The sequence below is a fragment of the Hevea brasiliensis genome, chromosome 17 (genome assembly GCF_030052815.1).
Source record: "Hevea brasiliensis isolate MT/VB/25A 57/8 chromosome 17, ASM3005281v1, whole genome shotgun sequence".
NCBI lineage: Eukaryota > Viridiplantae > Streptophyta > Magnoliopsida > Malpighiales > Euphorbiaceae > Hevea > Hevea brasiliensis.
Window position 1 is genome coordinate 8,413,061 of NC_079509.1, and position 27,848 is coordinate 8,440,908.

At 35.7% G+C, this 27,848-nt stretch overlaps 3 protein-coding genes and 2 pseudogenes across 3 annotated transcripts; 1 reads left to right on the forward strand and 4 right to left on the reverse strand.

The window, feature by feature from the left end:
* Nucleotides 1-3,686: 3,686 nt before the first annotated feature.
* On the reverse strand, nt 3,687-6,188 carry LOC110659670 (protein DETOXIFICATION 16-like; annotated as a pseudogene).
* Nucleotides 6,189-6,944: 756 nt separating this feature from the next.
* Nucleotides 6,945-10,376, reverse strand: LOC110659680 (plant intracellular Ras-group-related LRR protein 9). Its single transcript, XM_058139482.1, has 3 exons — nt 9,414-10,376; nt 7,863-8,029; nt 6,945-7,788 (listed from the first exon to the last, which is right to left on the reverse strand). The coding sequence occupies exons 1-3, from the start codon at nt 10,158-10,160 to the stop codon at nt 7,146-7,148; spliced, it is 1,557 nt and encodes a 518-aa protein (XP_057995465.1). The 5' UTR covers nt 10,161-10,376; the 3' UTR covers nt 6,945-7,145.
* A 952-nt stretch (nt 10,377-11,328) lies between these two features.
* On the forward strand, nt 11,329-16,541 carry LOC110659685 (uncharacterized). The gene is made up of 2 exons (XM_021817686.2): nt 11,329-11,559; nt 15,977-16,541. Exons 1-2 carry the CDS (start codon nt 11,416-11,418, stop codon nt 16,130-16,132), a joined length of 300 nt encoding a protein of 99 aa, XP_021673378.2. The 5' UTR covers nt 11,329-11,415; the 3' UTR covers nt 16,133-16,541.
* LOC110659669 (ABC transporter I family member 20-like) lies at nt 13,091-13,735 on the reverse strand (annotated as a pseudogene).
* A 518-nt stretch (nt 16,542-17,059) lies between the features above and the next one.
* Nucleotides 17,060-18,075, reverse strand: LOC110659684 (protein PAL OF QUIRKY-like). Its single transcript, XM_058139484.1, has 2 exons — nt 17,773-18,075; nt 17,060-17,667 (listed from the first exon to the last, which is right to left on the reverse strand). Exons 1-2 carry the CDS (start codon nt 17,927-17,929, stop codon nt 17,216-17,218), a joined length of 609 nt encoding a protein of 202 aa, XP_057995467.1. The 5' UTR covers nt 17,930-18,075; the 3' UTR covers nt 17,060-17,215.
* Nucleotides 18,076-27,848: the final 9,773 nt, after the last annotated feature.

Sequence of the window (27,848 nt, forward strand, 5' to 3'; positions counted from 1 at the left end):
ATGCAATAATTAAATAATAACCTTCAAATAAAATTTCATTTCAATTCCAAAAGGTCAGATTACATCATTTGAGCGATCTCAAAAGATTGGATTACATCATTAAGAGAACCTTTAAAGGTCAGATTACATCATTTGGGCGATCTCTAAATATCGACACTACATCCTACCTAGTAAGAACCTATGTCAAAGCCTAGTCTTGTGGCTAAATCAAAAGATGTGTTTGATCAGAAAGCCAGCCACAGGCATTAGATAGATGTGCAGCTCAGATAGGGTGACTATGACTCTCATGATGGTGAGTGGAGTCATCGCCAATGTCATCGACCAGAACCGAGCTGCAGTCGAGATGCCCGATGTGGTGAGGAGCCAAATGAACTTCAAGAGGCGGTCACCGATATTAAGATTGAAATTAGCAGTACTCTAACCTGAGATCGGCACACCAATTATACTGGTGGACTGATTCAAGATCGGCATGATTGTCATTTTCGATCCTGATCGGTAAATTCGTCCGGTTCCTTCACTGTCATCAGATATTATTCTCATGTTTCTCCGATCGCCGAAATCGTAAATTTTCAGTCGATGAGCAAAGAAAACAGTCAGAAAAAGATCAAAAGCAGTTACCATAATCAGAATTGTCACCGGAGAAGCTAGAACAGGAGAAATGGAGAAATGGAAGGAGGAGAAATGAAGTGTAGAGGAGTTCTCTCGCTGGTACATATATATAGGGCCTAAGCATTTATTGCATACAGAAACCGAAGCGGATGCATCGGTAACCAAAGAATTAATTGCTTTGACTAAGGCTGATCGGATAAAGAGGAAGGTTCTGGAATGGGAGAGATCGGGAAGCGATGAGGGGCCTGATATGAGACAGATCGGAAAAGAAGAGGGTCATAATAGAGAGATCGGAAGGAATAGAGATCGGGAAGCACGAAGAGGATGAGATGACTTCCAATAACTCTCTACATAATCAGAGCCGAGGTAGTTAAAGCGTTGCAGGCATGATCAAATCTTCACCGCATGCCCCATTCGCAGAATCGCCCACATTGCTGATAGGCGCCAAAACAGTTATGGCAGTTCTGTACATCTCAATCTCCACCATTGATCATACTTGTAAGGACGAACCCGGAGCCCTTGGATCAAAAGGCAGACGACCGGTCCGATGCCTTTTATTCCAAGCCTTTGGATCTGTCCTGACAGGCAAGACCCTGAGCCGTTGGATTAAGAAGAGAAATGAGAGATATTCTGAATAGGATCCCAGCCGTTCGTTTTGATTCTCTTTAATTTTCAGACATTGGATTATGTCCTTTTAAATCCAAACCTCCCGTCTCCCCAAGGGGAGATCCTAACCCTTCATTAGTAGCACCTGTTCCCTATAAATACCTGCATGCAATACTGTAGAGGGGACGGGCAAAAAAAAGGTGGTGGTGATTATAGTGGAAAGGCTCTGAAATCTAATTCAGTCTTGCTACTTTGCCATTCTGAGCTTGCATAAAATTGAGAAACTTCAGAAACTAGTTTTCTTGAGTATCTCCATTGATAAAGTTTTCGAACCCTGAAATACTTCATTTTCAGTCTGTTCATCACTCTGCTATACCATTTCCGTTCAGTCTCGTCTTCATCACCCCAACATCAACATATTATTCTCTCAGCTTGATCTCATTCTGACCCGGTTTCCGTCGCTTCGGCTAGACTGCATTTTAACCTGGTTCTCGCAATCTCGAAGTAAGTATTGGTCCCTGTACCACCAGCTTTCAATTCCACAATATTTGTGATCTCCGGAGTCAGTTTGATAGCCTTGACCTCACACAGGTAAGTGTCTAGACTGTCACTTTGTCGAACGTTCGTGTTTTACTTTCTTTGCTTTTATTCTCGAACTTTTCATTAAGTTCAGTTATACTAAAGATCCCCCGTAGATCCTTCAGGCCGATAGTTATTCTCTTGAGTTTACTTTTCCTATTCAACAGTTCACGTCATTTATTTGTTCTTAGTTTTTATTTCCTTCGAATATAGGTGTTCCGGTTGTGGGTAACTTGTAGGTAATTTAATAAAATGTTGATAGCAGTATCCTAACGTGAATGTTTCTTTTGAATAAATAAAAATAATCAAATAATGAATAGGGAATCAGAGGAAAAGTTATGAGGTCGGGCTACTAAGCGAGTCTAGGAAATAGCATAATAGAGCGGGAATTGAGATAAGATTAGACCCCAAACTAGTAACCGAAAGAGATCGGATATAGCCAGCCAAAGAGTTCGGACAAGGTAGTCATATACGAGATCGGTGAAAAGTTCGGTCTTATATCACGAGCACTTAAAGAGGTCGGGGGAGAGTTCTTACCCGATCATCATCCAAATTAAAACAAAGAGGTCGAGGGAGAGTTCTTACCCGATCCTCATTCAAATTAAAACACAGAGGTCGGGGGAGAGTTCTCACCCGATCCTCATTCAAATTAAAACTCGGAGATCAGAGGAGAGTTCTTATCCGAGATCCTCCTTTAAAAATTTTGAACCAAGCACAGAGGTCGGGGGAGAGTTCTTACCCGATCCTCATTCAAATAAAAAACACAAAGATCGAAGGAGAGTTCTTATCCGAGATCCTCCATTTAAAATTTTGAACCAAACACTTTAAGAGGTCGGGAGAGAGTTCTTACCTAATCCTCATTCAAATAAAAACACGGAGATCGGAGGAGAGTTCTTATCCGAGATCTTTCATCAAATTTTAAACCGAACACTCTAAGAGATCGGGGGAGAGTTCTTACCCGTTTTTCAGTCAAAACCTTAATAAAATATGAGGAGATCAGAGGAGAGTTCTTATCCAAAATCTCCTGCTTAAAACCCTTAATAAAACATATCTAGAGATAGGGAGAAGCTCCTCACCCGAGCTCTCTTAACAAAAATCCGAATTAAACAACACAACTCTAATACACAAGACAACTTTACTCGAACACCTACTCACTAAAGGGCCATCTCACAAACTCTTGTTCTTGGGAAACTCAAAATAAGTGAAATATTAAGTATTCCTTTATTTTGCACAAAGGATTAACATCATCACTATCCTAACCCTTAATTACCCTTTTAATTTATGAAAGAGCATAACATTAAATCTGTTTGTTCTCATTGAGGGACAAGGCGGGGTGCCTAACACCTTCCCCGTCCGTATACGGACCCCGAACCTAGAATCTCTGTTTTCGAAGTGGTTTCTTTTTAATCTGTTTTCACAAATGGTTTCCTTTAATTTCTCTCAAAATTAAGGTGACGACTACTCACTTTTTTCACTTCAATGAAGTGCTTCGTTCGGGCGACCACAAAATGCCTTGCGACATTCATCTACAATTACATTATTAATGGTAATGTTATTGTCCATTCATATATATGCTTATTTTTATTTTCAGTACATATTTATTCATATAGGTGCTTGTTTGTCGATTCAAAACGCCTAATTAATACTTTTGAAAGAGAGTGGAACATTGTTGCAATTTGTGTGTCCGAGCTCACAATTCATCACCAAAATAATCTGATAGGTCCCAATAAAAAATAAAAATAATTTAATAGAAAATTAAGGTCCTAAAATATATAGTTCTTAATGTATTTTTCTCAAAAATTAGAAGGGAAATATCATTTGGAAATTCCTAGCTTGTAGGTGTTGAATCTTCAGACAGGAACATGAACTGAATTTCTCAAGTGCTTAGATTGTTTCATATTATGTTTTATAACTTGAGCTTGGTCACTTTGCACTGATCATGTCCACACCTGCATAGAGCCAACACTCCGAGCAGCGACAGTTACTAATTAAACTACTTCCGTAGGCTCATCTGTTGGGATTCTGGAAGCACATACCATAACCTTGGCCTTCTTAGCCTGAGAGAAATACAGAAAATTAGAACAAAAATCCATTCATGTGGTTAACTTATAGATGGCCTTAAAAGGAAAGGCATATATTTATCTACTTCCTGCTCCCAATTAGTGTGCATAGTAATGGCTAAAAGCAAAACAGCTTGCATAGAACTACCACATATGATTCCCATCCAAAGTCCCTGCAACAATTAGCTACAAAGAAATTAGTCCAAGAAGAGCTAGCAATACTCTTAATTAATTTCTCAAGGAAGTAATAATCTTACCTTTCCTCCCAAGTGGAAGAAAAAAGGCAGAACTATAGCATAAGGTAGGCCTACAAGGTAATAAGCTCCTAAGTTTACACATGCACCAATCTTTTGCGACCACAACCTCTAGCAGTACCTACGTTTTGGCAAAGACGTCAAGTTTTAAAAGATCTATATTTGAAGTATTCATCCAGACATGAAATGTCCAAATAGTTTTTCCAGTGTTGAACCTGAGAGCACAGTCTGTATCCCATCCATGAAGTTGGATAATGCAAGCACTGGCGCTACAGACGCCAAATATCTTACAACTTCCTTTTCATTAGTGTACAAGAAACCCCAAACATCCCTAACTGCAACTAGAAGTAAGCTTAGTGATAAACTCTCTGTAAGTGCCAAGAAAATTACAATCTGTACTGCCAAATGTGCAGCATGAGGTCTCCCAGCGCCTAACTCATTTGAAACTCGTGCTTTAAGCAAGAAAAAGAAAGAAACAGGAAAAGGAAATCATAATATATCAACAAATTGCTGCTAATCAGGCAAAGACTAACATGTCCTAGTGTACTTACCTCACAGCACTACCAAGGCCAAAGGGGATTCTGAATACCAAAGAACTCGTATTCAAGCTGCAGAATTGTGACTATATTAGAGAATTGGAAATGGAATTCAATCTGTTCTTATAAAATATGGCAAAAGAAATCCCTTCAAAATATTTTAATTTTAGACTTTCTTTTGTTATCAACGATGCATAAGTGAATAGAAAATTACGTACCAATAAAGTGTTCAAACCTGATGCTCATCATTGACAATTCTAGTTTCGGATTTGGAAGCAGACCTGGCATAATAACTAAAAACTCATACGACCAGAATTCCAAGCTGATACATATCACAGAATTAAACAAATTATATTGTAAGGAATATAATGACAGAAACAAAGAAAAATGGAAGTTCTGGAATTTTAAGAAGAGTTGAACTCACCAAACCATTAGAGCTGAAGGTATTCCTAATTTAAGAAAATTAAGCAGATTTTTGGTTCCTGCCCTGGAGAAACCTGTCCAAGTATTTTGACATGTTGGAGAAAATTTGATATAGATAGCTAAAATGTGCACATTGGTCCAGTAAGAGATTGCAATAGAGAGGGCAGCCCCTTCATTGCCAAAGCCGAATCCAAAGATGAATGTCCAGCAAATGAGAAGATGGACCAAACTTGTGATGCCAGTACTTAACACCAATGGCCAAACAATGTTCTGGGTCTGCAGGAATCTAAGCTGACATTGAAGAAGACCATATGGAACAATGGCAGGGACCAACCACCGTGCATAGATTCCGGAGTGGATTGAAATTTGTGGGTCTTGCTTGAGGCTTATGAAAATCTGGCCTGTGAAGGCCCAAATCATTGATATAGGGATGCTTGTCAGCACAAGAACTTGCATAGCTCTTTGCATGTGCACACCGAGCATATGGTACTGTTGTGCTCCGTAGGCTTGGCCACAGAATGTCTCTAGTGCACTTCCCATTCCCAGCTATCATCACCGATCACAAAATTCGGAGATGTCCGATAGAAAATTAGAGAAAGATAACCAATTTCTAAATGTAAGGATGAACAATATGAATTCTGATTGCTTTTTTAAGAAAACAATCAATAAACTGTGTCTGCCTAACAGTTACATATACAGAGGGACTCGCCTAACGTTTACTTAATATATATAGCTCCAAGGAATTTAAGACCGATATATATATATATATATATATATATATATATATGCATGCTTGAAAAGCCTAATGTACCTTGAAACCAAAGCCAGTAACTCCAGCGAATGAAGTAGCCATTGAAGAACTTGAAAGAGAGAGCTCTCCGAGACGTCCTACAAACATGACCGAGATCATCTGTAGACTGTATTGCAAGAAACTGACAAGTACTAGAGGTCCTGCCAAGCTTAATTGCTTCTTCAGTCCATTGATTATCTGAGCTTTGTCATAGCATTTCTTGGCAGGATGAGTAGCATTTTCAGAGTTAGGAATTAAGGGGGATTCAGGAGAACAGTTGAAGTGTTGTTGATCCATCTGAGTTGTTATGATCTCCTCTTGCTTGTTGAAATCTCAGGATGTGCATGTAATTGAGGAGGAAGCCTTTTAAAGTAGGAATGATTTGTGTCGTATATGGAATGATTTTGCTATACTTTTTTTTGTGGTGAAAGTGAGATTTAATTCCTTAGCAAAATATGTAACGCAATTCGTTTCTTAAAGTCGGAAATTCGGCCATGTGAATTGTGATTCCCATCCATAGTCAAATTAACCCACCAAAAATAATTATTAATTAATTAAGCTTTATTGAAGATGAAATTTTTACCTGAAGACTTAATTTAAAAGTTAAAACTACAGCACAAAGCCGGCCCTAAAGTTAATAAGCTCCTAGATTAAAACACACTTAAATAATGTTATTTCTATTTATGTGAAAAGTAATTAAATTTCTTTTTATTAATTTAAAGATAGAGAAATTTCATTTTTTCTACTACTACATCATAAATTAATGAAAAGAAAAAGAATAAATTCTCTTTTTTTAAAGTTTTAAATTATGAATTGTGTTCGTTATATTTATATTTATGTAGTATTCGTTTTATATATATATATATATATATATGTGTGTGTGTGTCTACTAGATAAAGATGTATTACTTACCTGATTGACTCAGTTGGAATCCCCACCTTTTAAATTCCTTTACTCCAAAAATAAATGTAATTTATTGAAGTTATATTTTGGTATAATTAAAAAATTTTAAATATTAAAATTCATAACTGTGGGAGCATTACGTGGGTTCTCATACAACAAAAGAAAGAATGGAAAGACAGCAGAGTTCTGCACCTAATGACTTCCACTAATGCAGCATAACACAAAATTTGTTAGATTTTCATCTTTTTCTAGTTGGCATTAATGCAGCATAAAACAAAGGAAAATAATTGCAATAGAAGCAGAAGAAACTATATCAGCAGTCTTTTATCATGTGCACAATGCCATGAAAGCAATGGAACGACCAAAATATCATAGGTCCATGAAGTTATAGCTGCTGATTTAGATAAGCGTCCTTTGGAGATCTTGGACTTAAATATTCTGAAACATTTTCAGACACATCTTCAACGTACTTCTTCAACCAGGATGTGCTCCGTGTCAACCACCCAGTCTTTGCTTGTTCTTGTTCTTCAATCATGCTTTTCCTTTCTTCCTCCACCAGTATGTCAAGCCACCTCTTAGCCATAAACATCTTGACAGCTTCGATCCCTTCCTTCACTACTTCTGATGGTGGGATCACAAGCGGATTTTGGTCCAAGTTCAATTTGGTCAAATTATCCAGCCGGCCAAATGAATCAGGCAAAGCTTGAATCTGGTTATTGCTGAGATCAAGTTCCTTGAGGTTTGTCAGTTCACCCAACGTCTCAGGAAGTTCCGTCAGGTCACTGAAATTATTACTCAAATTGAAGATCTCGAGATTTGTCAATCTCCCAATTGAAAGTGGAAGGCCCTGAAGCTCATTAAAGTGAGCATCCAGATGCTGCATAGATCTCATTTCAACAACAGAAGTGGGAAGAGAACGGATCTTGTTCAACTGGATTGACAGCCTCTTAAGATTCACAAACTCATATCCTATATTAGTTGGCAAGTATGTAAGACGGTTGAAGCTCACATCCAACTCCAGCAATGACCTTCCATTGAAAATGGTATAGCAAATAAAATAAATATCCGGTCAGAGAAGGAATCTGTAATGAATTATACTTACCTGCAATGAGAAATGGAGTCAGGTAAAGAATCTAGCTTATTACTGGAGACATCTAGAATTTTCAAGTTATGTAGCAATCCAATAGAATCTGGCAATGCTTCCAAAAGATTTGAAGCAAGATTGAGCTCCTCGAGATTTTCCAACCCAGCTATTGAATCAGGAATGACCTGTTCCCCTCACAAAGGTTACCCAAATATAAGGAGAATATATACAAGCCAATACATAAAAAGGTCATATAGCAAGTAGATCAATAGATATTTGAGATATTGTGGGTAAACATATCAACATGGAAGTAAGTACAGTAAAAAAAACCAGGCAAACAAAATCGCGCAAAATTTTTGTAAATAACTCAAGACAGAGAGGATATTGATGGTATCAATTAACGAATACATCTTGCACACCCTAATACTTGAAAATTTTGCATGTGTCATAGCAAAAAAATGTGCTGCACCAAAGACCCATGGAAGTTGGAGCTCTGCTTTCACCAACTGGACACCTAGGTCACCTTCTCCCTTCATCTAAAAAATTTGTACCCTGATTGATCTATGGATTTGTATGGACCCTATCAAAGTCCACTGAAGTCTAATACATGACTACCTCATTCAGCTGAACTACCTTACTGATTACTCCTGACTAATGCATTTTGGATACCAACACGTTGGTTACTTTAAAAAGTTAGCACTTACCACAAAACCCAACAAACTTGATTTCAGAACTTATGAGTTATGCAGTCTGGCGATAGGAACTGGGGCCTCATTAAACACCCACAACGCAGATAATATAATTGCAAGTTAGAATTATCCACACAAGGAGGAATAAATTGCTTGTTAAAAATATATCTAAATAGTAATGTTAGATTTTGTTTTATCATGAAATATGCATAACTGATAGCACAGCATCAATATACCTGAACTTTTTACATCAGCCAACTATGCTCTCTTCACAAAACCCTAAGAACACAAAGACTCTCAATTGATGTAGCCAAGATCCTGTCAGATTTTTCCACATACAAATGCACACGCATGCAAGCTAAAACTAGTCAAATATAATCCATTTTTAACATATATTTACAGCCAAATAAAGGCAGAAGAACAGGCTCAGAATTAGTGTATTCTCAGTGTAAAAAGATTACGTAAAAACACAAGCATTGAGAAGCACAGGCCAAAAGATAATTGTTTCCAAAATCTCATCACAGCCATCTACAACACCCAAAGAATTGTATTGCAGCGTCCAAATTCAGATTAGATAAACAAATTAAACATTTTATACACTACATTTCACAAGAACCTTTAACTCATATGCCTAAAGAATCCACAATATTGATTTCAAATTCACATCATAGTTGTTATATCACATAGATAACCAAAGCCAACAATGCCAAGTTAAAAGCCTAGAATGCAATAACAAAAACGAGTGGCTAATACATTTATAATTTGAATCTGTTTATCTACTTCCTAAAACGTCAAAAACAGAAAATGGTGCATCAATTCTACATGCACCAAGCCAGCGACTAAAATTTATAAATAACGGATAAAAGGGGAAGAAGCTAACCTCAAGCTGATTATTAGAGAGATTAAGCACTCTCAACCCATGAATCCTTCCAAACGCCTCAGGCAAGTACAACAATCTCCTGTTCGACAAATCCACCCTCTCCAGACCCTTTCCAGACGCCTCTTGGAGTATTCCCACAATCTCTTCGTTCAACTGCTCGTACACTTCCCCCTTATTTTTCTCATCCTTCTCCTCCTCTCCCATCTCCGCCTTCTCATAAATCTTCACCAACCGCTGCTCCGCCGCCTTCAATAGCTTCTCGTAAGACTCGTGCATCTCCTCCAATTGCAATATCGTCTTGTACAAGTTCTTCTCTTTCTCCGAGGCTTGTCGACAATGCTGTTCCTTGTCCGCCAGGTGCGCGCGCCATTCAAGCCTGTCGACTTCGGCGGGCTGTGGAGAGAGGACAATTTCTTCGAGCTGTGTGGAGAGGCTCGATTCGATTTCAGAAAGTTTAAGTCTGGCAGTGTCGATGGTCTCGTGGTCAGGGCGAGGGCCGAGGGTTTGAAGGATTGATCGGGTCTGGGCCACATCGGCGATGGCGCTGGTCATGGAAGCTAGGACCTTGGGGTCAGTTAAGTGGGGTAATTGGGAGACAATGGGCGTTTGGCTGGAAGAGGGATCGGAGGCAGCGCGTGGCAGGGGCTGCTCGACGTCGAAGGTGGTGGAGGGGGATTGGGGTGAGAGGGAGGGAAGTCGGGCCATAACATAGGAGAGGATCGGGAAGGACTTGGGGTTGGGATCCATATTTAGATGGAAATTTGCAAAAAGGAAGAGGTGGTGTTGAATGAATAGATGAATGTTGGAGTAGATTAGTGTTTTTTTTTTTTTTAATTTGCTTAGTTTAAGCTCTGCTCTGTATAGTGATGGGGAAGATCGTTGAGATGTACGACGAAAACGATGCCAGTAATCAGTATTGATTCCGTTACGGGATTTACAGTTGCGGCTGATTTGGTCAAATTTACATAATTTCTTAATTTTATCTTATAAATAAATAAATAAGAATTTTATTAGGAGAGGAGCTACGGTGAGTTTTAAAAAAATATATATTTTTTTATTCACATTTTTTTTGGACATTTTGTTCCCTTTTATTTTTCCCTAGTGTAGATTCCTTGGCTTTCCTGTCTGTACTGCGTTGCTTCTTTTCTCTCCCCCAACGGGGACGCTTTGCTTGAATGGGGAGAGGAGGAACAGCATCAGCATGCACAAGTTTGTTTGCCTCAGAACACATATAAAGATGGGAGGCCAGGACAAAGAGTAATTGCTTTAGAGGATTATAAATGAAAGATGGATTAAAAAGAGTTAATTTTGCTAAGAAATGAACTGTTTGATTGCAATTCTTCTCCCTTCACCTTGTGGAACGAGACCGATAAAGATTTAAATGCTTACAGTAATAGGCAGTTGAGCAGAATAAACATTGGACATCTTTGCCTCTTCAACATCCTTAAGAGATCCAGAGTCCGTAAGATGATGGGACTTCCTAGTTCCTTCTTGATCCTGCTGCTGCTCTGCTGCAATTTGTGCTTTCTGCTCAGGGGTCAGTGTTCTTGTTCCCCACAAGGCCATAATTGTTCTGTTGAAGATCACCTCAGTTTATGATAGAAAAGTATCATTTAAAGTCGAGGATGATCGTACCTGCTGGCTACATTGGACGACACAACCTGCCCTCTTCATCTTAAGCCTTTGCCCCATGCCTTGCGTCAAGATCTCCCCATGCCTTGCATCAAGATCTCTACCCTTCGCAGAACTATGACACAAAACTCACAGGAATATGTCATTAACGAAATTTTTAATTACATTTTATTATTCTAATCATCATAAACATATGTACTAACGGAAAAGTCAGATCTGCAAATGATAATACGATGTCGTTTTATTCAAACACAGACACATATACATATATTTACTATTTAGCCCCTGTTCCTGCTGAAACTTGAAAGTGCGATGTACAGTGTAGGCCATTGGGCAAAGTGAGAGTGAGAACGAGAAAAGAAAAATCAGAATGTTACAGTTCCCGGCGTATATGACGCAGTACCCATGGTCAACGAGGACGATTCCGACTTCATGTCTGCTACCGTCACAATGGCCTCAACCTCACAGCGAAGAGCTCCTCCTTGCCATGGAGGAATCCGATTTCGAAGAGAAGGTATTAATTATCGCCTCACTTTTAATTAATACCCTCATCTAAAAAATAAACCCAGACTCCTTGATTTCATTCTTCTTGTTATTGATCTGCCCAATTATTTGCATTTTATCAAAATTTTCAAATTTTGTGTATCTTTTGTTAATGTTTGCGTAATAATTGGAGGACTCTTTGCTATACATAAACATTGAGATTAGGGCTGCAATCCAATTGTTTGGTATACGTTAATCTAACTTAAGAGTGTATTTGAGAATGGGTTTAATTTAATGTACAGACTTGGTCTTCCATGTTTGTGTATAAAATGCATATTCTTTGTCTCGAGTTTGTTGATTGCACAGGATTTTTTTTTCCCCAACATGCCTTGGGACACTGGTACACATTTCTGAGTGAAGCATTTGAACCGTCAAGTCCTTTCAAACCCCTTAGGTTGAGGATAGCGTCTAGACTTACACTTTGTTTTTTGGAATCCTTAATTGTGCAAGGGAAATGAAAGAGAAATTAGGCAGGGGAAACGAAAGAGAAAAGAAAATTCCTTTATGTTGTTCGGATAAATTAGGATAAATTATTATTATATGAGGGAAATACAATTTCTCCCTTAAAAGGAGGAAAAATTACTATTATACCCCTATTTTTTTTATGTTAGGAGAAATTACAAAAAATTACCATCTGGTTCGCTCATTTTTACTCCGGCGTATGTGGTTCACTTTTTGACAAAGTAGTACTTTGAGGTTTAGCTCCCTTAGCAAACCACGATTTTCCATCTATCTTCACTAATTATATGCTGAAATGTATTAAAAAAAGTAATATTCATGCTGATGTGGATAAAAAAAAGTAATATTTAACAAATTTAATTAATTTATAAATGAATAAAAATTAGAAAAAGAAAAAAAAAACACAAATTCTATTTGAGCTTAAGAAGTTCTCATCACCTGCAATGGTCGAGTTCAGTCTGCTAGCAGCCTAACCATTATTCATAGCATGAACAACAGCACGAGTTGGATCACCAGTAACTTGCGTCCCTCCATTTGTTTTTCAAATTCTAACACCACTTGCTTTTCTTTCTTTTCTTCTCTCCTTCTCCTCATCTCTTTCTTTCCTCAGCCAACTCTCTACTACCTTCATAAGTGATAAATAAGAGATCTTATGATGCTGATCTATCGACTAGATATAAGAATCGTACAAATTCATTTTAGTTTTTTTTTTAATGAAAATTATAGGTTGATTATTTTGGAATTAGTTGATTTCTAATGTATAATGATCAACTATTTAATATTACCACTGAAATTTTCATGAAAGACCTTTTCTATTTGAAGCTCTTGCTCTATTAGCAATGCACTTTCAAAGTTGATCATGTTTGCTGGGTCACTCAGGAGAGCTATATATCCAACTGGGTTGGGTGAGGGCTTTTTGATGTGTCTGTGAAGTTGTAATGGCCATGCGCATCTATGTATAGGAAAGAAAATTGAATTGAATCCTTTCAAGGCTTCTGTTTTGTATCAAAACTAATTCATTTTTATATTCCAAGGAGAGATCTTTAATCATTTATCAAAAACAAAAGTGATAAATTACTAATCTCCTTGACTTTTGCCATTGGCATTGCTAACTGTAACTTCCCATGAGCCACATACACAATATGTGTTAGCCACTCCTCTAAACCATCCAATAAATGTGTTGCGTAAATTATTGTGACACCTCTTTCTTCACTTACCTTTCTTAGGAACTTCAGAAGTTCAACGCCAGCATATCAAGGTCAACTGTTATCTCATTAAGAAGAACCTTAAATGGCTTAACGAGACCCATGCAAATTTGCACTCATCTTTTTTTACCATCAGAAACTTTGTGTGTTCTCCACAACAGATCAATATTTAAAAATATTTAATACTTGATCAGTTTAGCTTTTCTCTGATGATCAATTCATGCTACACCAAATATCATTTTCTTTGCAGAAACATCCATTTGTATGAGAAACTCAAACCTAGCAAAAGCAACATGCTGCCTCTACTGTCTTCCAAGATAATAAAGATCTCCAAACGATATTAAAGCAGCGTTGTGAAATGCAAACCTTCCTAACATTTGAACCATTTGATGCTACCATGTGCTTCCCTTCTAATATATTCAGTATTGTTGTTTTCCCAGAACCATTAGATCCAATGAGAAGGCACTGATCACTAGATGTTAAACGTGGTTAGAAAGAAGAAGAAGAAGAGAATGAGGAGGAAGGAGAACACGTAGAAAAAGTGGGACCATATTTATAATAAAAATCATTTTTAATGCAAAATTTTATGCCATGTCAGAAGATTTTATCGGAGAAAGACGGAAAGTCATGGTTTGTTAACGGAGTGAAACCTCAGGGTACCGCTTTGTCACAAAGTAAGCTATAAACCCTGAAATCAAAAATAAGTGAAACCATAAGGTACTTTTTGTAATTTCCCCAAATGACTCAAATATAAGTATATAACAATTGATTTTGGCTTTGTGAGAGGACATTATAATGGAAAAGATTTTAATTTTTGTTAAAAAGCTTTATATGTATTAATCTTATTGGATATGTATAGTTTCCAAAGCTTTGTGTCAATGTTAAGGGAAAATTTGCAGTTTTATTTAGTGAAATCTCTGCTCTATTAACAATTAAGTAGCTAAGCTAGCATTAGCACAAAAGCACCTGATTATTTAGCATAATTTTAGAATTTGGCATAGTGTAATTATTCCCAACAAATAATTTTGCTATTATATTTGTAGAAGGACAATTATGTAATTTTAATATAAATCACTTTATTTCTCTTCATTTTCCACCAATTTGGAGGCAAATGCTTTGGCTTAGTGATGTAGAACAAATAAAGAATAAAGAACAGATGAAGGACTAATTCTTTAAAAGAGAACTAATTCTTAATAATTTTATTTAATCTCAATAATAATCATAGTCTAAAGCTACTGAATAATATAAAATTAGCTCTATTTATAGAGCTAATCAATTTAGGAATAGAAACCCAGATCAATTCTAATTAGGAATACTAAATAAAATAAATTAGGAAATAATAGACCTCATAATAATAAAATTTCTAAATAATAAAACCTTTTTAAATTTCCTAACTCTATAATAATTAAAATTCCTAAATAAAATTCTAATCTTCCCTATTTTGCATTACTTAGTTACAAGGATTTGAGAAACTGAATTTCCCCTCCTTTCTCCTCTTTTCTTCTCATTTCTCTTCTCTCCTCATTTCTCTTCTCTATTTGTTTTCCTAAGAGAAATCTAATTTCTTGTATTTTCTTTTCTTTTCTATCCGTTTCCCTCAATTCAAACAGAGGGTTAGCGTTTCTAGATTACTTTCTGATGACATATACTTATGAAGTCCTAAGAAAGGTTCAAAATTTTAATTGCTGCCTTGGTTATCATGGGAATGTATTATTATGCAGATTTCAGGATGCTTTTTTTTTTTCATGGCTTCTATTTCTGCCTTCTTTTCTGCTTATTTTTATCAAGATTTTCCAGATACATAAGCTCCCCTCTTCTGTTCCTTGATATTTTCTTTTTATTTTTAGCAGTTCTTATGCAACAACTTCCATATGCAAGCCCCCTCCTCATAGTTTCATCTAGTTATTCGTCAGGAAAAACAGCAAGTATGATTTTTATACTTTGAGAAATGGAACAAGCTAGAAAGAGTGGATGGTGATGTATTCAACTCATTCTTTAGCATGTAGTTTGGTATTTAATTTTAATTCTTGTCCATAATGGAAACTGGAAAAGGAGCTTGTGTTTTAAGGTTTGTACTAGCAAGGATGTAGATGTTCTGAGCTGTGATGCAATTGTTTAACTGGAGAATCTTGGTTGTATGTGGAAGTTTTAGGGTGCCATTGGAAGCCTTATTGTTCAAGCAGTTTCATAATTGAGAAAGCACTGCTATTGTGGCCTTCATGTTGATGTTTTGGTAGTCTAAAAAATAACAAATGAAGACAGATTTTGGTTCTTTTGTCTTCCAGTCAGATATTTGGACCATCGTGGTCTATCAGATAAGGAAAAAATTGATCTGGGATTTAGCAGAGATTGCATGGTTATTTATTCCCAATTAAAGTTGTTTGTGTCTTTGTTAGGTCCTTTAATTTCTCCATGAAACTACGAAGACCATGTCCTAAGATGAGCAACTCTCTCTCACACACATTCATGAATAATTTTTGAAGCTATAATTTATTTGTATTTGTATAAATGAGAATCTGATTTTTATTATTTGACATAGGGTAGCTTCAAATTTTGTCTTCCTAATCGATTGTATTATGGACATGTCTGAGTGTGCGTTCTCATGTGCACCCATGCACATGTATTTTCTCATGTGTATGATATTAGGAATTTCAGTCTGCATTTGTGCCCTGATTATTTTTCCACCTTTTTCCCTTTTGATGACTTACTGTACAATGTTTGCAGTGCAATGAAATCAGAAAGACTAACAGCAACCTCCCAGTAATCGGGAAAACTACTGTTGAAAATGATAAAGAAGACTTTGATAATGATGCTGACGATGATGATGCTGATAATGCTGAGGAATCTGAAGGTGAAGAATTTGAGCAAGAAACTGGCTGAAGATAGTTGCTGCCTATTCCTTATACTTTGGAAAGTTTAAAATGTCAAACTGGTCTTGTGAACCCACCTCACAAAATGGGGGACAAGCTATGGCATTAAAGTTTATGTAAACGACTATACTTAGACTGGTTTGTTAGTTTTTAGACTGGGTTGTTAGTTTTTACATCAATCAGCCTTTGACCCCTGAAAACCAATGTTCTAAGGTGTCTCGTAGAGAATGTGTCTTTGTGGGTACACCATAAACTCCATTACATCCAGTATTTACATCCAGTATTGGTTATCATGGCAGCAATCTCTTTTACCAGTTATTTTCTTGTTCATTACCGTAAGGCACAATCAATATGGATTCTGTTGACTTGTAAATTAGCTGTCCCTTTTTCACTTATTTATGGCATAGTTAAAGTGATCATTGATCTTTCCTGACAAGTTTGCCATTCTCTTCAGCTGGCATGAACTGAAGACACCACATCCACATTGTTAAAGGGAGAAATTAATGGGCCTCATAAAGATAAAGAAATCATAGGGTCCAAATTCAAGGAAGTTCAATGGATGTGCATTTCTTAGAAGATGCTTCTCCTCTGGTCCACAGTTCAAGTAGATTCCGATTTTAGCCTGCAAATCATCAAACAAATACATTAGACCATTAGACACAGATCAACTATGCAAATTTGACCACATTGAGAAAAGAGAGAAAATAAAAAGAAGCAACTTACGCCGTTTCGTCTCGCCTAAGACAAGGTATATCTGTCCACACTAAAACCAACTGAAAACATAATCATAAAAGAATTCAACCATGTCGTATCTAACTGAAAATATCACACCTGAAAACAAAATAATGATGTAACTGCAAATATCTGTGACGGTCACAGATGAACGTCGCGATTTCATAATAGGAGGCTAACGGCAAAAATATTGGCCGGACTGGGGTTAACAGAATCAAAAAATAATTTCTCAAATTAACAATCCATTCACATATCAAAACTTCACCCTTCTCACTCTGTATTTTCTTTTCCCTATCATTATCTATGTCCTTAATTTGTATTGTATAAACTAATTCATTTCAAAAAATTAATTTTCTATATGCTAATTTGCTAACCCCAGCCAATTCTTGTTCCGGTAAGGGTCACAACGCCGAAATCTAGGGTTCCCTTGTCCGTTACACCGAGGGTCTCCACAGCAGAATTCTGGTTTTCGTTGCCCATGAAATGGATTATAACGGACTCCGCCGGAGTCCTTACAAACGCCGATGGGATATCCAGATCTTCGATAATCTAAGGCATTAAAGGGCGATTTGACTGGATAGAAGTCGACACTTGCAGGAGCCGATGGAGGAGGAGAGACGGTTTTCAGTGACTTTGGAGGGTAGAGAACGGCTCTAATCTTCGAACCAGGACAGCATCGATCATATTCTTCAATAAGAAGCGCCAATTCCTCATTGGATTTGATAGAAATTAGCATCTCCAAATTTCCATTCGGCAACTGACACTTCAATTCCACAGAATACCCACAAAATTCTCCAAGCTTAACCATCAGCTCTGTAACAATCAAACACGGTCAGTTTCTTTTGAAAAAAAAAAAAGAAAACGAAAATTCCCCTAATATTCAAAGAAATTAAATGAATCAATAGCAGACGAACAAACCTGTAAAGGATATAGAACGATCAACGGCTAGAATTCTGGTAAGACCACCAACGTAACGAAGCTTTCCATCAACGGGTCGTGGAAGAATCTTACCACCATAGCTACAAAGGAACTTGATAGTATCTGCGCATTTCTTTGATTCACCATCGCTCACCATGTTTCTCTTCGGAGTGTACTTTTGCAAAAGGGAAAGGAAGCTTAGGGTTCGCTTGGAAAAGAAGAGGAAATTCTGGCGAGCGGATGGAAGGGTTATTGAAACTGAAGAGGAGAGGATGGCTTGTGCTTCAAACCGAAGGGAACGTAAAATGGCGGGGTATAAATAGGGGAATAGGGGTGGAGTAGGAGTTACGTGGTAAAGTGACGCGAAATCCGGGACCCACACCCAATGGGAATTAAAAACCTTCTAGGAAACGGAAAGGATATGGAGGACAAAATATAATTATTTTTATATGATAAATTATTGCATTTACAGTAATAATGGTTTTTCATTTGTGTAAATATAAATTTATTTTTTTATAATTAGTGGAAGATCTAAAAATATATGTGAATATAGAAAACGGATTAAGGTTAAATTTACTCTTTATATTTTGTATGAAATTAAACTTTATTGTTAAATAAAAAAAAAACACTCTCATATATATTATTCTTCATTTACATTTAGTATATTAGTATGACAAAGAAGAGTTGAAATAGATTTGAGTTGCGGTCTCCTTTAATTTGTTGCCTTTTTTTCTGTGAAGATTTTATATTACTTCATTTACGTAGATTTACTATTTTTCATTGCATGATTTTTTTTATTAAAAAGTTATTATATGTTATGTTTTATTATTTAAATATGAATACAATAATTAGAGTATAAATTATTTCTTCGTGAAGATATCATGACTTAATAGTTTTCAAATTGAGTTTATAAAAAAATTATAGAGTTAAACGGTGATAGATTATTATTACCTAAAACATGCTTCTCACTGTTAATATGATTAAATTATTCAACTCAAAATAATTATTATTATATTTTATTAAAAGTAATTTATTTTAATTTTTCTTAAATAAAGTCGCAATAATATGAAATTTTGTATTTTCATATTTGTATTATGTTTATATTTTATTTTTTTTAAAGTGCAATTATGATATTTTTTTATTTTGTTTGGTTTGTATTCCATCTCAAAATTTCCTATAACTAATTAACATAAAATAAATGGGAATATTGAACGCATCTAATGTTATGAACATTATTTTTATTTATATAGTAGATATGTATTTTCTTTCATCACAATTTTGTTCAGTTTAGTGTAATTTATGAGATGTTTTCGTTTGGAGCAGCTTAATTTAGGAATTTTAAGTTTCTAAAAAAAGGTTACAATATAGCTTTTTTAGTTTGTCACATTTATCAACTGTCCAAGAAGTTGAAAATTAAGTTATTGAGCGTAATCCAAGTAAGTAGACTTCTTAATCTTTCTACTTCGCCCTTGCTCTTATCTTTTAATATTATACTTATATTTAGAATAAAAATATTTTTATCAATTTTATTATCACTGTTCTTTAATATATTTTTATATTTTAGAAATTGAATGTACTAACTAAATAAATTCAAGTCATACTTTATAGGAAGCAACTTTCTTTGTAAATGTAATTTTTAGAAAGTGAATTTTTCAAAAAATTTATCGTTTTGAATTAAATGAGGTGGTTTAAGAATTAAATGATAAGTAATTGGGAAAACTACAGTTTATAATGATAAAGAAGACTTTAATAATGATGTTGATGATAATAATGTAGAGGAATTTGAAGGCGAAGAATTTGAGTAAGAAACTGGCTGAAGATAGTTGTTGCCTATTCGTTGTACTTTGTTTGGAAAGTTTAAGACGTCAAACTAGTATTGTGAATTCAAATATTTATCGGAAAAAAGGTTGTGTACACATGAAATGTACAAAACGTACATATGAGGGTATTTTAGTAAATTCTAGGTACTTTTTCAATGTGAAATGTTTATATAGCCCTCCATGAAATTTTCAAATTCGAATTTGAAAATTTATAAATTCTGTCTCTTTTCATTATTGAGCATCCAATCAAATATTGTCAATTTTTTAACCTACCATTTTTCACCAATTATTCAATCAATCAGACACCATCCACCATCTACCATCCTTTCAACCTATTACAACTCACTATTCTTTCAACCTATTACAACCCGCCATCCCTTTAACCTATCACAACCCGCCATCCTTTTAACCTATCACAACCCATCATTGCTCTAACCAGTAATAACCTATCTCTAGTTTCTCTCAAGTAGGAGACTCTATATCATCTACGGTGTCCTTTTGTTTTTTTGTTATTTTCAAATCGATTTTTCATTTATCATCTCATACGCCCTTCAAGTTCTACAACAATAGAAGGTGATCCAATTTTCATAAGTGAGAAAAAAAAAAGGAAAATATTACGTTGTCTTTGAAGGTAGAACTCATGGAGTATTTTCTTAATGACAGGATTATGCATCGGCTGTTTTAAGTGTGGGTGGAAATGTTTACAATTCTTTCAATAGTTACGAAGAAGCTATTGATGTTTACAATCAATATTGTTACAATAAAAAGTTTGGTGAAGGTAGCTCTCGTATGCTTGACATTGAATAAATCGACAAACAAGAAATCGAAGGGATAAATAAGAATACTCAGATCAATTTCCTTGTTGGAATTTTAGTCAGGATGCTAATATCTAAATCCAATGGTTCGGTTTAATAGGCATTTTTTTTTTATGAGTTATGTATAATATTATGTGGATCTGATTGATTTTGAGTTAAATTCAAAGGAAACAAAAAATTGGGATTATTGATAATTTTGTTATGGAGAAAAAAATCAATGGGTTTAGATTATAATTTTATTAAACTTTGTATGTATTGGTTATTATTTCAAGAGTAAATATTTTATTCTATTTTCATTGGTTTATTTGCCATGAAATTAAACCTATCCATGGATGGAAATTATATGAAAATCATTGAAAGAGTTGTGAAGAAAATAACAATTTCATTTTGCATTGCACAACGCAACATAAGAGCGAGATATACAACCTCTTAGCCTTGGTTTTTTTTTTTTTTTTTGAAAAAGGAAAAGAACTAGCCTTGGTATTATTGATTATTATTTGACAATTATTTTTGTCATGACTCGATTCCATGGGCCAGATAGGCACTAGAACCTGGGCTGACATAAAGCCCTCAAGACTCGTAGTAAATCTTATTATTCCCAAATTCATAACCAGGACAAAAAATTGAGGCCTATCTTATAAATAAAATAAAATAAAATATTATATTTTTATTCAAATCAACCCAGCCAGATAACCATTAAAAACTAAAGTTAAGGGAGCCCAGCTCAACCCTGATACCATTATTTGTAAATATTTTAAATATCATAAAAATTTTGCATTTATTAAAACATCAAAACTTAAATTTACATAGTACCTGACAAGATTATTACTACTACTAACACATGCAGAATTCTATATTACAATTTTGAAAAATAATACAAATAAATAACTGTTAATAAATTTGCGAAGAAGGAAACAAGTTATTCTGAAAAAAAAACTTCTCCTAGAGCCTAGAAATAAATGGTGAACAGAAGTGACCATTTAACTCATAGAGTAAGATATTGATTTTAAATATAATTTTATAACTATCTAGCACTAATGTATCCCTAAAGTTGAAATGCAATACAGATAATCATATTCAGCTAAATTCAATTAACAACACTAGCACAAAGAATAATTTAGAGCACTCATACACTCATATTTCACATCAGATATCTATATATATGGGAGCTGATTTCCTATACAGTTCTCTTAATCCAATGCCTGCCAGCGAGATCAACTCGAGCCAAACTTTCGCCTAATAATTCAAATGTGGGGATCAGCGAGATCAACTCGAGCCAAACTTTTGCTTAATAATCCAAATGCAGGGGTTAGAGAGATCAACTTAAAGTCGTACTCACCTCGACTTTCACAAAAGGACCGAGCCCCAAACGAGACTAGCCAAAGTTGATTTGTCCGTCCTACCCATATCCATTAAACAACACCACACGCACGCCTACACATGCACACAACTCCAAATTACCCTAAGACGACACCCACAATAATTTCATCAATTTAAAATGCAACACAAGGAGTGCCTAATATTTAGCTACATACATATATTTATATATGATGCATGAGCATGCCTTGAATATATAATAATATTAAAATTGTAAATAAAATTAATATCTACTCACAGATTAGTTGACTGGACTGCAAGTGGTCCGGCTGGAAGGAGAAGACGGTCGATACCGACCACCTAAACATACACACTAACCTCTATCAAAAGACTGACAAAATTAAATAATTGATTTAAACCATAAAATCAAAATAATTCCTAAGATCTTACTGAAATTTCGGCAGAGTTTTCCCTGTACTTAGGACCTACCCAACCTGCAAAGTAGTTCAAATAATACTACTAAATCACACATCCCATCTCTATATCTCATCAATATCACACGACCCCTTCTGGTCCATCCAAATCAGCCAATCTAATAAAATCAAAAGATTCAGTTATAGCCTCTAGAACTAATATTCTGCAAATATCATTCGAACTAGCTCTAAAAATTCTAAAATTTTGTACCGCGGTCCTTAACAAGGTTATAAGATTATTGCAATAAGAATTATAATTTTCTTATCATTCATGAATATTTTATGAATTTTTATTCTAAACTCGATACTAGGTAATTAAGGAAAATTAGGGTTCAGGTTTACCTATGCCAATATGATGCCTGAATGTGATTGGGGCATTTGAAAACATTATGATCAACTATAATATTTACCACGTTCCGAGATGGGCTGCTAGGCAGCTAGATCTGGCCGAAAACGCGATCCCGAGTGTCGATAAGCTATCATTGATCCGATTATACCTAAATTAAGCCCAAAAATTATTAACAATTATCATAAAATTATTTTTAATTTTTGAAAATTGAAAAAGTCCAAAAGTCTCACTAAGTGATCTGGACCGTCCAATAATCGCCTTTTTCAAACAGTCTCCGATTAGAGCAGAGTCAGTCCCATCTCAAAGATTTCGTTACCCTGAGTCCAATGGTGGTCTCGGATCATCGATTCAACGTCGGATCGTCCTAAATCTGATCGAAAAGCTCGAAAAATCCAAATTTTCTCTCCTCCATATCTCACTCATCTGACCACCAAATGCTGCAAAATTGGTATCAAAAGAAAGCTCTCGGAATAAGCTTTCCAACGCCACCTGAATAGCCTTGATCGGATGTCGGATGAAGCCGGAATCGCACCTGGAAGTTGAGCTACCTGCGCGCACATTTTAAGAGGAAATTGCTCCATTTGTGCTGTCACACCTTACCCCTCTGTAAGGCATAACATGATCCCGTAGAATACCTAATGAACTACCGAACTTCACCTACCGATAACTCATTAAGTACCCTACAAGGGATTTTAAAACAATTTTCTTATTTTTGATAAGTGGTGAGCATTTTCTAATAGGCATTTAAAACATTTAGTTAAAATTAAAACTAGTTAATATTTTTGGTCCATTTTAGTTTTTCGTAAATTCTATAGAAATTTTGACAGAGTTTCCTCTGTATTTTGAGAAAACCGTTCTTCAAATACCTGTAAAAAGCACTTCTAAAAGTTTTTCTCAACCCCTACTTCGGTTTCACAATCAAACTCAATCAATTTCTCAAAATTCACAAGTTCAATAATTCTCAAAATACTGTCAATCAATATCATTCATATTTCATTAAAAACAAAATAATTTATACACAACCTTACAAATTTATATCAAAAGAAACACAAACTAAACTTTATTACAAACTTCATACAAATTTGTGTACAAGCTGCTCAAGACCTATTTTTACATGTCCATACATTTATGTGCAATATATACATCAAAAGAAGTATTTACAGTTAGGGTATAAATTATACCCGAAAACTTTAGGCTGGTAGCTTCTCACACCTTAGCAGCTCAGTCTGCTGCTCCTCTAGTCTCTCAGATCTGCGGCAATAATAAAGCTATCATGAGTACTAGGACTCAGTGGTACACAACATACTAAAATAATCTTTATGCAAAAATAAAATCACGTTTATTCAAAAATTTGACTAAACATGAGCATTAAACACAAAACATGAATTATGAGATTTTAATGCAAACCAAGTTCATTTCAAAGTATCAAAACACATTTCATAAAACCCACAGTTAGATCATGCCATTCGAAACAAATAGAATCTTAATAGCCAGAGGCTAAAGAGAAATCATATCACAAGGCTAGCTAGCTCAAATATATGGATATCCATTCACATCCTCTTCTACTGGCACACCTCAACACTTCTCCAGAGATGGAATCAAAATTCAAAACTAATTACCCCCACTAGTCGTGCTAGTGAGGTGTTCAAATATGTGGTCACGACACTGTGGTTTCAAAACTTATCTTAACAATTTGCTAAACATTGTCTTTTCAAATATACATAATAACTTTCAACAATTTAGATCAAACATCATAAGAATTCCATAATCCGATATTTCATATTAATCAAAACGATATGCAAAAGATGATTATAAAAGTATATGTTGTGCACAAACCTCAAACGAGTCGCCTGTTGGCCTTGACTCGACTCTTCGGGTTCTGTCCCGGTATTCTTTTCCACTGAAACACGAAATTTTCCAATGTTTCAGTACTAAAACTTAAAATAAATCCAAAATAAATTTAACTTCACATTTACCTAGCTCTAACGTGTTAAATTCGATGTTCTCGAAATTTTTGTGTTTTGGGTTATTATTCACTGCACTATTCAAGTCAAATTATTGACTTTCTAAGGCTTAATAGGTATGGGAACTCCAACTTCACCCACATACCACATTTTGGTCACCAAACTTGTTGGTTTTGGTCATTTGTTTAAAGCTTAGGTCATTTTGGCAAAATTGCCAATTTTCGGTTTTGGTTCTCCGAAGTTGCACTGTTTCATTGGTCGGTCTACTGTTGGAATTTGATAAAACTTCCTTCATAGAAAATGTTCCTTATTGTCTTAAGTGTATTCTCATTTTTGGATCACCTCAATTGGAGTTTTGTAGATCAAGTTATGGACAAAATAAGTTTACTGTTCACATGCACTGTTTATACTGCATTTTTGGGTTCTGGCAGATTTTGGTCCAACTTTGGTCAGTAATTTGATTAAGTTAAGTTCATAATTTGGTCTAACTTTCTTCATATGAAATGTTCTACTATGTCTTAGGTTTCCATCGGTTCAAGAATCGCCTAAATCCGAGTTTTCTAGAGGGAGTTATAGCCATTCAAACATTGCTGCTCAAATGGAAATTCTGGAAATCTCAGTACAGTAAATTTCACTTTGCTCAATGATTTGATTAGGTTAATGACATAATTTGGATTGGTGTCCACCATGAAAGTTTTAGATCTATATCTTATCTAATTACGGTTAAAATTTCAGATCAATTTGATCTACCTAGCTCGAGTTATGACCAAATGAACAGTTACTGTTCATTTGGTCAATTAATCTTGAGAGGCGACTGCTATCAATTCACTTTGGTCAAATGTTTCACCAAGTTTTGGTCAGTTTTTTGCCATGGTTCCTTAATGAAAATTGTGCTCTTTTATGTCTATTTTCATCTCCAATTGGTGGCATATCCATTAGGCTTGTAAAATTTGAGTTTTGGTCCTTCAAAGTAGGTTTAATTTTCATTGACCTACGAATTTGGCTTAATTTTCTACCATTCCCACACAACTTATTTGGTCATAATTGACCATTATTTCACTTCACAATAGGTCCAACACTCCATTTATGCACTTCTCCAAATTTTTGCCTCAAAACCCTAACATTCAAACCCTAGCTCTTCCATCTCATGCATTAAATCACAACTAGTGCACTTAACCTTAACCATTCACTAATCAAAGCTTTTAAACTTATTCTAATGCGTCAAATTCATGTAAATCATACTCCTCTCAAGCTGCCCAAATTTCAGTTTGGTCCTTCTCCCATGTTTTTATTTCATTTAATCAAGTTCTAAAATCACTTTCAACCACTAATTATGCATTTAAAATGGAAAGTAAGGAGTTTAATATACTAACCTTGCTTGGAGGATTTTTAGGCTCCCCTTTCTTCAAGTCTTTCTTCTTTTTTTTACTCTCTAATGCTCTCTCAACATGTAAGGAGAAATTTTTGTGTGGAGACTTTGTGAATTTATAGGTTAAGATAGGGAAATTCAAGCTTTTATTCCCTTAACAATGGTGAAATATGGTGAAGGAGTGGGAAGAGAGGAATGGGACGGCAAAAGGGAAGAAAGAAGACCAAAATTGATTTTTTTTTTTCATTTCTTTTCTTTATTTATTTTAGTGTATGGAAGACCACAAAAATTCCAATTAAATAATTCACTTAATTAATTTGTTTATGACATCATTCATGATGTCATCAACTTTGACTTTTCCATCTTCTTTCTCTTTTTTTTTCTATTTATTATTTTTCTATTAGTTCTTTAATTTAATTCTCGATTCCGAAATTTTCTTTTCTCCGATTTTATTTGTGATTAGGTCGAGTCGACTCGGGGTCAATTGACCAAATCGCCCCTGGTTCATCGGTTTGCAAATAATTCCATATTTCTTCGGCTCCACGACCTAATTATTTGACCGACTTAACGGTTCTTTTTCGTGATTTTCTCTTTTCCACTTTGTGTCCATAAGGGTCCTAAGGACCGCAGCGTCACTTTACGGTTGAAATTTGAGTTTAAAATGACTTAGCGATCGTTCAGGAGGTCACTCATCGCTGTGACTCTCGGCTCGTTTAACTTCTTATGTTTTGTTTTCTTATTTATAGTTAACTAATTAAACATTACTAATTATTTGTGTTTATGGCTTCTCAAGTTGTCTTAAGTGTGGTTCTAATCCCCTTAATTGTCCGGACCGACATCGGTCAGACGATGAAATATACTGAGCTATACCAATAGGGGTGTTACAATTCTCTCCCCCTTAAATAAATTTTGTCTCGAAATTTACCTGGTATCAATCTCTGAACAGCTGTGGATGTTGTCTCCTCATGTCCTCCTCTCATTCCCAAGTAGCTTCTTGGCCCGAATGATGGTTCCACAACACTTTTACCAACGGTATCTGCTTATTCCGTAGCTGCTTCACCTCATAAGCCAGAATCTTTATGGGTTCTTCTTCATATGTGAGGTCTGGATTCACTTCAATTTCTTCTACTGGTAGTACATGAGATGGGTCTGATCGATACCTCCTCAACATAGACACATGGAAGACATTATGTATCTTCTCCAACTCTGGAGGTAGTGCCAACCGATATGCCAAAGGACCCACTCTTTCCAGAACCTCATATGGCCCGATAAAACGAGGACTTAGTTTCCCCTTTCGGCCGAATCTCATAATCCTCTTCCAAGGAGAAACCTTGAGGAAAACTTTCTCACCCACTGCATACTCAATATCCCTTCTTTTCAGATCAATGTAGGACTTCTGACGGTCTGATGCAGTCTTAAGTCGATCTCGGATCACCCTGATTTTCTCTTCAGTCTGTTGAACAATTTCGGGTCCAATCATTTTTCTTTCACCCACGTCATCCCAACACAACGGGGTTCTACATTTCCTGCCATACAAAGCTTCATATGGAGGCATCCCAATGCTTGATTGGTAGCTGTTGTTATAAGCAAACTCAATCAAAGGCAAGTGTGTATCCCAACTACCCTCAAACTCAATCACACAAGCCCGTAGCATGTCCTCCAATATCTGAATTACCCTCTCAGACTGGCCATGCATGCGTGGGTGGAATGCGATCTTGAAGTTCAATATAGTTCCTAGGGCTCTCTGAAGACTACCCCAGAATCTAGAAGTGAACCTAGGATCTCTGTCTGACACGATAGATACTGGCACTCCATGCAATCTCACAATCTCATCAATGTACAACCTGGCCAATCTGTCCAAACTGTAGTCCATCCGGACTGGCAGAAAATGAGCAAATTTAGTCAGTCTGTCAACAATGACCCAAACTGCATCATGACTCTTCTGTGTCCTCGGAAGTCCCATCACAAA

What these genes read in the sequence shown, in the direction of transcription:
- LOC110659680 (XM_058139482.1), bottom strand. Translation starts at nt 10,160, where the DNA reads ATGGATCCCAACCCCAAGTCCTTCCCGATCCTCTCCTATGTTATGGCC. An exon ending in TCTCTAATAATCAGCTTGAG is followed by an intron (nt 8,030 to 9,413) that starts GTTAGCTTCTTC and finishes TGAGGGGAACAG; the next exon opens with GTCATTCCTGATTCAATAGC. An exon ending in GACTCCATTTCTCATTGCAG is followed by an intron (nt 7,789 to 7,862) that starts GTAAGTATAATT and finishes TTTCAATGGAAG; the next exon opens with GTCATTGCTGGAGTTGGATG.
- LOC110659684 (XM_058139484.1), bottom strand. Translation starts at nt 17,929, where the DNA reads ATGGTGAGCGATGGTGAATCAAAGAAATGCGCAGATACTATCAAGTTC. An exon ending in TCGTTCTATATCCTTTACAG is followed by an intron (nt 17,668 to 17,772) that starts GTTTGTTCGTCT and finishes TGATTGTTACAG; the next exon opens with AGCTGATGGTTAAGCTTGGA.
- LOC110659685 (XM_021817686.2), top strand. Translation starts at nt 11,416, where the DNA reads ATGTTACAGTTCCCGGCGTATATGACGCAGTACCCATGGTCAACGAGG. An exon ending in AATCCGATTTCGAAGAGAAG is followed by an intron (nt 11,560 to 15,976) that starts GTATTAATTATC and finishes CAATGTTTGCAG; the next exon opens with TGCAATGAAATCAGAAAGAC.